General features: G+C 45.1%; 3 protein-coding genes across 4 annotated transcripts; 1 reads left to right on the top strand and 2 right to left on the bottom strand.

Annotated features, from left to right (window-relative positions):
• Nucleotides 1-440: 440 nt before the first annotated feature.
• On the bottom strand, nt 441-4,746 carry LOC117590035 (transcription factor SFL2). Its single transcript, XM_034282339.1, has 6 exons — nt 2,166-4,746; nt 1,941-2,094; nt 1,755-1,879; nt 1,577-1,679; nt 1,195-1,490; nt 441-1,136 (listed from the first exon to the last, which is right to left on the bottom strand). The coding sequence occupies exons 1-6, from the start codon at nt 4,463-4,465 to the stop codon at nt 1,031-1,033; spliced, it is 3,084 nt and encodes a 1,027-aa protein (XP_034138230.1). The 5' UTR covers nt 4,466-4,746; the 3' UTR covers nt 441-1,030.
• Nucleotides 4,747-5,818: 1,072 nt separating this feature from the next.
• LOC117590107 (putative lipoyltransferase 2, mitochondrial) lies at nt 5,819-6,617 on the top strand. The gene has a single exon (XM_034282455.1). It carries the CDS (start codon nt 5,877-5,879, stop codon nt 6,573-6,575), a length of 699 nt encoding a protein of 232 aa, XP_034138346.1. The 5' UTR covers nt 5,819-5,876; the 3' UTR covers nt 6,576-6,617.
• Nucleotides 6,604-8,388, bottom strand: LOC117590106 (tRNA (guanine(10)-N2)-methyltransferase homolog). 2 transcript variants are annotated; one of them, XM_034282453.1, is made up of 4 exons: nt 8,176-8,386; nt 7,318-8,113; nt 7,053-7,251; nt 6,604-6,995 (listed from the first exon to the last, which is right to left on the bottom strand). In XM_034282453.1, the coding sequence occupies exons 1-4, from the start codon at nt 8,302-8,304 to the stop codon at nt 6,650-6,652; spliced, it is 1,470 nt and encodes a 489-aa protein (XP_034138344.1). In that variant the 5' UTR covers nt 8,305-8,386; the 3' UTR covers nt 6,604-6,649. The 2 variants fall into 2 exon arrangements, with proteins under 2 accessions (XP_034138344.1, XP_034138345.1); XM_034282454.1 differs by having other exon boundaries at nt 6,836-6,995; nt 7,314-8,113; nt 8,176-8,388.
• Between the last annotated feature and the right edge of the window lie 2,969 nt (nt 8,389-11,357).

Below are 11,357 nucleotides of genomic sequence, written 5' to 3'. Positions count from 1 at the left end.
CCGAGTATAAAAGAAAGAATCGACGACTAGCCCCACATAATCTTGAACTATTTTATTATAAACATATGATGCCGATGTGCGAAACGATCGATTGGTGTAGACTGTAAGTCCGGCACACTTACACGCAATCCAGGCTCTAACATACGAGTATTCGAGACATTTTATAATCGAGAAACAGAAACCATTTTTTGTGGGGCATTTAGGAGTATGTGAAAAGCTCCTGTCCCATCCCCTCTACCCATGTAATTATTATCATACAAAAAACCAGAAAAAGAAACAAACCACATTACGAAACAAACGTAAGAACAACATAGAAAATTAGGCGAAAACGGAGTGGAACATTTTTTCAATAAAAAAACTAAACAAAATAATCTTTTCATTTGTCTTTGCATTTGCTGGAATCCATGTAGACTTGGAGGATTTAGGATTTAGGCGTTCAATACAGTTTTATTAACATTTATGTTTAATTTGGATGCGTTAGATTTTACATGTGTGCCTCCCACCTCCCACCTCCTCGCTGTACGCTGCAGAAACGTATGGGCGGCCACCGTGGGGGGAGGGGGAGGTGCGCTAATATAGTTAGAACTTAGAGCTAAACTTGTTGGCTACGAGCTAGTCGTGTGTTAAGCTGTCCATAAATGATAGGAAGAATTAGAAGTACAAGTACAAGTAGAAGTAGATGTAGAATTAGAGGCTAAAACATAGACGTTATCTAAGTGGTAGGCAATTGTACGATTCTACGTGACAAGTAAAACATTTTCAGGATCATCTTTTGAATGTAAACTATACAGAGAAGTGTTTAATATGGCTGTTCAACTGTTGATGGGATGGGTGTTGCCACTGTGTTGCCAGCCATCGTGGGACGAGAAGGGAAGAAGATGAGTACTTGCTCGGCCACTGCTGCGCCTTCTGGTGCTTCTGCTTCTGATGTTGCAGCTGGCGCATAGGTGTACAGGTGAGTAAAAAACCACGCAGCCGACGATGTACACGCGTGGGCATGGATTATAATTGTGGATTGGAGATTTTGGACTCAGTTACGACGCGCCCGACGGCGTGCGTTGCCCGCAAAGGCATTGTGCGCACCCGGATGCTGGCCGCTGTACAAATTGTCCAAGAACTCGTGCAGCGTGGCCTCGCTGGAAGAGGGACCAGTTATCATTTAAATGCTTCGGGCTATTCCAGGGAGCTGCTTACCTAACGCCGCTGACACCAACGCCGGGATGGTGCGCACCACGATCGTGGTGCGGGTGCGAGTGTGGGTGCTGTTGCTGCTGCTGAGGGTGGTGGTGTGGTTGCGGCTGTTGCGATGGCGGCTGCTGCTGGGCCCCGCGAACTATGCGATACTGAACCATATGCGAATTGGGCTCCAAGTGGGACAGGGCACCCTTTTGGCAATTGGCCCACTCTGTTATGTCGTACACCTTGCCATCCATCAGAGCCAAATATTTCCATCGCAGACCCATCATGCTTGTCTCGGCCCAGATATCCCCCTGGTATCCCCAAGAAACACACACAAAATAAAGTTACTGACACAAATATTTGTCACTCGGCGGAGGGATTTTGGAGGGATACTTACATCCTTGGCAGAGTGACGTATCTTACAGGAGGCACATTCGCGAGCCGCATAGTGAGGACGTTCGGTTAGTTTGCGAGGGTGGCGCTGGGCACAGGTGCTGCATCTACATACACAAATACATAAGGGGGGTTCATGATCACAAGAGTCAAAACAATTTATCGTTCTATCATTCACTTACCTTATAGTGTTGGCTGCCTCAGCCATTTTAGTTTGCAGTTGGGACAGCAGATCATGCAGCTCCGTCCAGGCCTTCTCGGCGTGCAGAGTTTCTGCGATGCTTTGGTCATAGAGAAGGCGGTTCTCCTGGACAAATAAACTTAGTTTAATATCATCAGGGTGGGATTTAGTGGTTTGCAAACCGTACCGGTTCCCCGATCAATTCAAATGCTCGCTGCAGCACCTTGAAGGCCTCCTCCGCGCCAGCCTGTTTGTTTTTATCCGGATGCACCAGCACGGCAATTTTCTTGTAATGCTTACGGATCTGCTCCTGTGAGCTGTCTGGCGGCACTCCCAATATGCTGCAACAAAGGAAAATTGTGTTAAGGGCAAAGTGATCTGCTGGCTGCTAAAACTTTTTACTGTGGCTCACCTGTATGCATCTTTTCCTTTACAATTAAGCAGCGAGTACATCGCTTCCTCGCCTGTCTGTGGCAGGCGCCCCGTCTTGAACGATTCGGAGGTGGGTTCAGGTGGTTTTCGTTTGTAGAATCGCCTCCAAAAGGCCCAACGCGAAGTTTTGGCGAAACGGGCATCGAAACGTCGCCAGTAGTTGCGCCACCAGATGCTCGGCTTGCCGGAATTCTGCTTTAGCTCCTTGTGCAGCTGCCGCGCATAGGCCAGACCGGCCACATAAGCCACTGCCAACCGATCATAGGCCATGCTGAAGCCCAGCACAACAATGTCGTAGACCAGGTAGAACAGCCAGGTGAGCAATTTCAGAGTGTAAATCCACCAAGTGTGTAGAATTCGCTTGGCCAGCTCATAGTTCCTGTTGCTGGACAAGCTGCTGGCATGGGAGGGCGAGTTGGAGGAGGAGTAGGCGGCGTTGCTTCGATTCCGCTTCGAGGAGTACGAATAGCCAGCGCTGTTATTTGAGTTCAGATTCGTATTCGAGGAGGAATATCGTTTGGACGAAGAGGAACCAATATTGTTGTTGTTTGTGTTGTTGTTGCTGTTGCTGCTGCTGCTGCCAGAATTTGGTGTTGTTGAGGCAGTGGAGTTCGACTGATTTGCATTGGCGTTGCCTTTGCTGCTATTGCTGCTCGGCTTGCGGGACGAAAGGCCTGGATTGATGGCAGGATTTGTTGTTGAATTGCTGTTGTTTGTGTGGTTCTGGGCGCTGCCGTTGCCATTGTCGTTGCTGGCGGGAATCGATGAGGCGGTTGTCCTTTGCTCATTAGCCCTAACGTTGCTCCTCGGCTGCAAAGGCCGCTTCTTCTCCTGCTGGTTGGTGGCTTTATTCGATTTGATCTGAGCGGGCTGCAGCGTTGCAGCCTGCTGTGGCTGTGTCTGTGGCTGAATCTGTGGCTGCTGCTGTTGCTTTAGCTGCCCCGCGTGATTTGACTGTCCACGCTTCTTTCCACGGTTGCCATGCGCATGGCCAGCATTCGAGGCCAGCACAAGCGGCGTATCCTTTGCATCATGCAGTGGAGAACGTTTCGCCGTACGCAACTCCCGACCTCCGACGCCCTCCTCTTTACCCTGACGTCGCAGCTGCTGCTGCTGCTGTTGACTTCCATAGTCCAATCCGTTAGCTGCACGCGTCTCGCCGCTTGCGCCGCTCGACTGTGTACCCTTGCTGAGGACATCCGAGTATGACATCGGCATGGGCTTAACCTCGGCAACTATGCGCTTCTTGCCATCGGGCTGACCAGACACCACAATAGTTGACTTGTTGATGCTGCCAGTTGGTGAGATGCTTTCAGTGGCCAGAGGCAGTACTTTCAACGACTTGGCGGTCTTTTCGTTCGTCGGCAGAGGGCTTACGGGTTTGCTCAATTGTTCCTTCTGCGGCTGATGCTTAGGCTGCTGCTGGGGCTGCTGCTGCGTGGCCTGCGATTGCTGCTGATGGTGTGCAGGCGGCTGCGGCTGGTCCATCTGGCTGGCGGCGTTTTCATTAATCTCGTCCCCGAATTGTATGTAGCTTCCTCCTGTCAGATTGGGCGACCAGTTGTTCACCAGGTTATTGATGAGCAGATTTGCACTACTTGGAGGATGGAGGACTTGCGGAGGAGGGGGCGGAGGTGGTTGTGGATTAGTATGGGTAGGCTGAGGCTGAGGCTGGAGCTGTGATGGTTGAGGCTGGGTTGCCGCAGCTCCGATAATATTCATCTCGGGCTTCGGCAGCAAGGGACCGGCGGCGAATAGTTCATAAAGAGGCGTTGGCTGGGGGGGTGTCGGTGGTGGGCCTTGGTGATGTGGATGCTGGTGGTTCAGTGATGCCATGTTGATATGCGTGAAGTGGGGAGCGGTACCATCGTTGACGGGATTCTCGGGACAGTGATACACTTTGAGAAAGTTCCCATGCCCGACGGGCAGGACCGAGTAAGTCTCGGGCTGTCCAGGCTGCCCCGAATACGCCAGGTTATACAGATATTCATTATACACATGTGGAGGCTGCGGTGGTGGCTGCGGCTGCGGCTGTTGCTGCTGGAGATGCGGTGGATACGGGCCACCCAAGTGCGGAGGTGGCTGTGTCCACATCATGGGTCCGGGGGGAGCTTGACCATGTTGCTGATGCAGCAGAAAGTTTTGATGCTGATGCTGCTGCTGTTGTTGTTGATGGGCCAAATAATTCGCCATTTCCTCCGTGTGCGGTAAAATATGATAGGAGGCAGGCTCACTGCCCCCACCAATCTCATCGCCGCGGTCATCCTGACGTGTCGCCATATCCCGCGACGTAAACGCAGAAGCGTGCTCTCGAGCCTGTGCTTTTTTCACACACTCAGCTTTGCGATCGCCTATTGGTATTTCATTCGTCTACGCGTGTCCTTCGCCTGACGAAACATTTACGCGCTACTGCACTCCCAGTGAGGGCCGAGTTCTGAGGTATCCAAACAATCAATAAATATGCTGATCTGATGTGCCTTTTTCAAAGTCTTCTTACACGAAACTCACAAATAATGTCCAACGCGTGTGACTGTGTGAGTGCTTTTTTTATCGCTTATTGCAAAGCAGTGTGACCGCGGAACTCTCAATGAAGTCAGACCAGCAGAAATATACTGAAATATACCTTTCCATTTTCAAAATATACCGACGACCATAATGAACTTAACCCATTTAACTCCGATCTTCTAAACATTTGAACGCCTTGAGTTCAATGGATATGTAATGATGTTTGTAAATGTTACTTGCAGCTCTCATTATCCTCATTACTTACAAAAATTAAGGGCCACTATATCCTACAATTTATTTTCTCTAACATTTTTCAGGTTTCATACTTTGTTTGTGTGTAATTACAGTGATCTACAATAATCATTTGCTAAGACTCTTAGCCCAGAGACTAGTGTTTTATTGGATAGTTTCAAAACTTCTGGATTGTTTACAAAATAAACGAACTAAAGGTCTAGAAAAACTGCTGGAATAAATCAAAAATTGGAATGATGTACGAATCATAACTTACGGCTGTAACGTAGTGGCAATGGAATGTTACGTTATTTGCTTTTCAAGCAGTATACCTTATTTCCATTAATTAATGTTAAAAGTCCGATTTACAAGCTGCTTGTAAGCATATATAATATTATTATATAAATATGCTTTTTTCCTTTATATACAAATATTTATATATACATATATCTCCATTTCGGACCAGAGAGAAACAATTCAACGTCAAACGTACAACAAAAATATGTTCCCACCAAAACTAAAAGCACACGTGAATGTCATCTGCAAATCGCAATTTAAAAAAAAGCAACAGTGACATTGTTTGGTTTTTTCATTACTTTAATTTTTTTTTTTTTTTTTTTTTTTAGGTTTTAAGTTACTGCTCTACGCTTGGGTAGGGGGGAATTATTTGGCCACCCGCCTTTACAAGGGGGAAATCGCCACGTCGAAATATGTAACTTGTTACAGCTTTGCTCCTGGCGTAGAGGTTATGTTCCCCACGTGCTTGCTTTTAAGTCGTTTAAATTCACTACTTTAATTTTAATTATACAAATTTTCGGTTAATTGTATTTTTAGTTCGAGTAAATATTTTTTTGCCCGGCAAAGTATCGATTCAATTAATCGATGTTTGTTCAAATGCATGTGCACCCTAATTTGTAAATTTAAAAAATGAAAATAAATAATAAATAATCATATTATGTGCGTAAGGCAACCGCTCGTGACCGTGGTGCGTGCTGGACGCCACTGCTATACCAGCGGACTGAAGTTGCAGCAGCTTTTGGCGAAGTCTGCACAAAACCTGGACGATTTCGCTGAATTTCGCAATTATATTGTTCTCCAGGAGCACGATCCTGTATACACAATAGGCATTCGGACCAAGAACTATACAAAAGAGGACGAAAATCGGCTGCGAAAACTGGGAGCAGAGTTCCATCGTACGGATCGTGGGGGTTTGATCACGTTCCATGGACCTGGCCAGCTGGTGGCGTACCCCATACTGCACCTGCGGCAATTCAAGCCGAGCATCCGCTGGTATGTAGCCTCCCTGGAGCGCACGGTGATAGAGACATGTCGGCAGCTTGGTATTCCAGATGCTACGACTACCCAGGACACAGGCATTTGGGTGGGCGACCACAAGATTTGTGCCATTGGCGTGCACGGCTCTCGTTATGTCACCACCCATGGAATTGGCTTGAATTGCTGTACTGATCTGAAATGGTTTGAACACATCATCCCCTGTGGTATCGAGGGCAAAGGTGTAACCTCTCTCAGCAAACAGCTCGGCAGGCATATCGGCATCCCGGAGGCCACTAACGCCTTTCTCAGCAGTTTTGCCAACATTTTCAAGTGTCGTCTAGCGGAGCAGGCAGATGCAGTGACACGGAACACAAATTAACAGAATGTGATACAAATAAAAAAGAAAAAATATCTCATAAAATATATATTCAATGTAAATATGAGCTTTGGCTGCTAGGCGAAACGGGCCTTGTTCAAGTCGCATTTCTTCGCGCGTGCGTCAGTGGGAATCTTTCCCCGACTGGCCATTTCCAGGCGTCCGCGCTCGCGTAGTTCTGATTTGCGCATTCGGCGATCCTTGCGAGACTCCAGAGCGTTGTTGAAGTAGCGATCCCTGAAGTCCTCCGAGGGCGCATTTACAAACGTTTTTCGGGACTCCAAAGCCTCTGAATGGCTGTACTCCGAACTCTTTTCATAGGTTAGTAGGCGACGGGAAGTGTTGCCAGTTAAGGGCTGCTCGGAGTTGGCCACCAGCCGCAAGTGCTTGTGATGTGGCAGCATTTCCTCATCGTAGTCCTCTCTGCGTGGGCGACGTTTTTGATTTAGTTTGGCCAATCTATCTATTCAATGATCTTACCGATGGAAGGGAAGCCAGCACACGAGGCGTCCTCCAAGTTTCAGGTGCTTTGCAGAAAACTCGAGCAAATCGCAGTACAAGCTCTGCAGCGAGTAGTGCGAAGTGGATGGATAGTGGATCATGTCCTCGCTGCGTGTGTCCTCTTTCCCACTCTTTTTTGTTTTCACTTTTTCCGTTGCCTCGCGAATTCCGTATGGAGCTAAAACATAGTACATATTTAAGTTTAGCTGGATGCTAGGCGACATTTAGCATAATCTCTACCTACGATCGGTTATTATGCTATCGAATGAAAGGCGGGGATGCCAGAGCGGATTCGAGAAGTCGGCTACTAACACATCCATGTAGCGATCCGCACACCCATATTGCTTTAAGTTCGCTCGAATGCTCTCGTCCTTCTCTCGAATCCTTTGGGATATGCGGCTGGGACGGCATTGCGCATGCACCATCATGTAGTCAATGTCAGCTCCCAGGACATACCCACCGAACTTGGCCGCGCTTACCAGCAGTGAGCCCGTACCGACGAAAGGATCAAACACCAAGTCGCCGTCCCGAACCATAGCCTGGTTGGCCATAAGCAGACTTAGCTGCGCATCCATGCTGGTGTTCCCGATGAATTTGCGCTTCTTCAAAGAGAGATCTTTGATCAAATGTCGCTGACCCTGGGCCAGAAGACGTCCAAAAAGAATGTCCTCGGGAACGGGAGGCACTGCCTTTGGATCCAAGCCCCAAAATTCGAGGTACCACAACTCAACCCGAGGGTTTTTCAGATCGACAGCCCCTTCGATGGGTAAGTAGTCCATCGTCTCAATCTTCTCAACCTTTTCCCGCTGGCTAAAGTGCTTATTGTAAGTCTCGACAGTGATTTTAAAGCTACTATCGCTACTGAAGTGTCGCGCAAGCTCATTGTGGTGCGTATCCACGTGAGAGCGAAGTCTGTTGTGAAAATCTGGCAGGGTATTTGCGTAGGAATATAGCTCGAATATAGCACGTAGGGCAACGGAGCGGGAGGCATACTGTAAGGCAGTCTTTTCGCTGGGAAACTCCACTATCCAAAATGGTTTCTGCCAATATAAAATTCATTTAAATAAACGGACAGGCAATTGTGTGTTCTCCATCAACTCACCAACAGCTGTTGAGACACTAGTCGAAACTGAAGGCCGAACATTTTAGCAAGTGACTCGAACTCTGATATTCTGAAATTTACATGCTCCTGTGCAAACCATAGTATGCATTTAAAAGCCATGTTTAACATTAAATGTAACTAGATTATTTTTATTTAATCGCTGCCGCGAAATTGGACGGTCGCACGACGATGAGTCCGCATTGACCAGGTACTTTAGTTCGATGATGGGGCTGTCGATATTGCCTTGACTATCGATGGTTGTTAGTGAGACCATGCATGGTGTTGCATTGGTATATATTTTTATAATTTAAACAATATGATGCTTAGTTTAAAGTGTGGTCGTGTGTAAGAGTTTAACAAAATATATAGTGGTGAAATGGATTGATGTGTATGTGTAGGTGTAGGTATGTATTTAAATAAACGGACAGGGAATTGTGTGTTCTCCATCAACTCACCAACAGCTGTTGAGACACTAGTCGAAGCCATTTTTAAAATTAAATTTAACTTGATTTTTGTTTTTTTGTATTTAATAGCTCCCCCGAAATTGGAAGGCAGCAGAAGGTTGCGTCAGAAAGTAGGAGCAACAGAAGTTTGCTCCTCAAGGTGACTTCCGTTGGCGAACCGAGTTAGCCCGACCTGAATAAAATCCAGTGTATTTCGATTCACAACTCCAAATTAGCCTAATTAATAAATTTGGCCAATTCTCAAAAGAAAAAGAGGCTCCTCAGAGCAACAGCTCCTTAAGATCTTTAAAGCGATAAACAATTTTATATTTTTTCCATGTTGTTGGCAGGAGAAGATTTCATGTTCCGCATTGTCGAGAACGTTGCAAACTTCGCAAATGTTGGTGTTTCTGGCTTTGATTTTGCGTAAAAAAACGTCATAGGTTCGATTAATTAACAGTCTATTTATGACCTTTATGTTTTTTGCACTCCAGTCGAGAGCCCAGTGCCATGGTTTGACTGGAATTTCATTGTAAATTGACGCAAAATAAATTCCTTTGGTGTTTGATATTTCCTTGTACTCATTGTTCCAATCCGTCTGAACTTTTATTTTAAGTTTTCTTATTACTTCATCGAATGTTATGGGTAAATTAAATAGTTTGCTTGCATTAGTGGTTGATTTGGCTAGGACATCAGTCTTCTCATTAATGGCAATGTTCTTGTGACCGGGTATCCAGTGCACAATAAAGTTTCTCGTGAATGAATTGTCCATGTTGAGGTGGATTTCGTCTGTTAAGTATGAATTTGATTCATTTCTCTTCAGAGCCTTTAAGGTGCCTTGACTATCGCAGAGAATTACAGTTTTACTGTATCTTTTTATATTAGATATCTTAACTGCCGTTAATATAGATGAGGAACTATTTTCAGTCCTGAACATATAGCTAAAGTTACTAGGGTAATCTAAGATACCTATGCCTGTCTTACCACCAGATGGATGCATCAGTGGAAAGAATGTTCCATCCACCTGACACCCATTTTTCAAGCTTAGCTTGATATATCGCATTGCATTCTTCGTTTGAGATGTCCGTTTTTTTCCTGTCAAAGACTGACAGACAAATTAAGGCTTTGGGACTATGATTGTACTTCTTGGCTTCATTATAATAGTCGAAAAGATCACTATATTCTTGGTACACAGCTGTGTCGGCAGTCTTTGCAGTGGATTTAATAACATCATAAAACAAGGTCGGGTTTAGAGACTTTACTTTCAGTAGTTCTCTGACTGTGAGGATTCTAGCTCTGTGTTTGGGAGGTAAAATACCAGTCAGAGGCACACCCACGCAACGGCGAAGGCAGTCCGTCTGTGCAGTGTTAAGAGACTTGCTGTTGCTAAGGTTTAGATTCAGCATGTTCCCGCTGAGATCTGATGAAGGATTTGAAGATGTTGGACGAAACCTTGGGTTTGAGTCCCGCTTTGATGGTAGTTACAGCATGCAACAAAAGCTCACTTTTGTCTGATTTGTCCCTGATTTTTGCAATGTACAGTTTGTCTGACATGTTGGCACTAATGACCCTGCCTAAGAAGGTAATTGACTCCTTTATTTGGAAAGTGATATTATTGCATGTAACTGCGATGTTATCACGTCGTCCCTTACTGCAAAACATAACTGAGGATTTGCTGGGGTTGAAATTAAGGCCTAGATCTTGACAGAGAAGGTGAAAGTCGTTGATCTTTACCTGTAAGTTTTTGCTAGCATCATTTATGTTGGGATGATTTCAAAGTCATCAGCAAATTGAATAATGGACGTATGTGAATCATTGATTTGAAGCAGTCTTTTTGGTGTACAGATTGAAAAGTAGAGGTGAGAGACAGGAGCCTTGAGGCAACCCACCATTAATTTATTTACTGAAGTTACCCAGTTTTAGGAATCTAGACGAAAAGAAATTGACAATCCAGTCAGTATATTGCGTGGGAATGTGTTCATAATCCATTAGCATTTGTAGAGTTTGAAGACTAACGCAGTTAAATGCATTATTACTACTACTACTTCAATTGCAACGAATTTTCCCCTTTTCTTCTCAGAAGCACTAACCAATAGTATATACTATTTGGTTAGTGTCAGGAGCCATTGTATTGATGATTAACTTGATTAGGATTAAGACTGTTCATATTGTATCGACAATGCGATATGGATGATATTTAATTTGTGTACGATATATACTTGTTGTATACTTTTCAATATATTTTGATGTCGAAAGAGAGTTTCCGGTATATTGTTAGGACCTGTCTCCTGCACTTCGAAAAATTCCTGTCAGGAATTTTCTACATATTTCGTTTATGTGGAACATAACTAAAACTGGGTGACCGTGACACCTCAAACGTGCATGGTCACTCTGATGATTTTGCTGTGTCTTGTAATATGCAAATAATTTATATATAATCTAATATATCTACAATTAGTGCTTTCTTGTTTTCCGATGATGGCCTCAAGCTCGTTGAGAAGCACGGGGTAATTTATACTTCCACTTCAGCGGCAATTTTGCCTCCACATTATTGAGACTTTACTCTCTATTTGCTAGGTACCCTGGCGGAATATAAAAAAATATCTCTATTTATCGAGCTGCTAGAAACCTACCAACGAATACCACACAAATACTATCATTACCGCAAAATACTATCGGATGACTTTCTAGATGTAATCGGCTTTTTTTTCGTCGATCTGAGTACAGCCACTAACCATA

Source organism: Drosophila guanche, unplaced genomic scaffold, assembly GCF_900245975.1.
Source record: "Drosophila guanche unplaced genomic scaffold, DGUA_6, whole genome shotgun sequence".
Classification (NCBI taxonomy): domain Eukaryota; kingdom Metazoa; phylum Arthropoda; class Insecta; order Diptera; family Drosophilidae; genus Drosophila; species Drosophila guanche.
The sequence above is the reverse complement of the archived record's forward strand: the minus strand, read 5'-3'. Positions and strand labels throughout refer to the sequence as shown.

Coding starts and splice junctions, on each gene's coding strand:
- LOC117590035 (XM_034282339.1), bottom strand. CDS start 4,465: ATGGCGACACGTCAGGATGACCGCGGCGATGAGATTGGTGGGGGCAGT. Junction 2,095..2,165: donor AAAGGAAAAGATGCATACAG/GTGAGCCACAGT, acceptor CCTTTGTTGCAG/CATATTGGGAGTGCCGCCAG. Junction 1,137..1,194: donor GTTGGTGTCAGCGGCGTTAG/GTAAGCAGCTCC, acceptor TCCCTCTTCCAG/CGAGGCCACGCTGCACGAGT.
- LOC117590107 (XM_034282455.1), top strand. CDS start 5,877: ATGTGCGTAAGGCAACCGCTCGTGACCGTGGTGCGTGCTGGACGCCAC.
- LOC117590106 (XM_034282453.1), bottom strand. CDS start 8,304: ATGTTAAACATGGCTTTTAAATGCATACTATGGTTTGCACAGGAGCAT. Junction 8,114..8,175: donor TAGTGTCTCAACAGCTGTTG/GTGAGTTGATGG, acceptor TTATATTGGCAG/AAACCATTTTGGATAGTGGA. Junction 6,996..7,052: donor TGCTGGCTTCCCTTCCATCG/GTAAGATCATTG, acceptor TCGCCCACGCAG/AGAGGACTACGATGAGGAAA.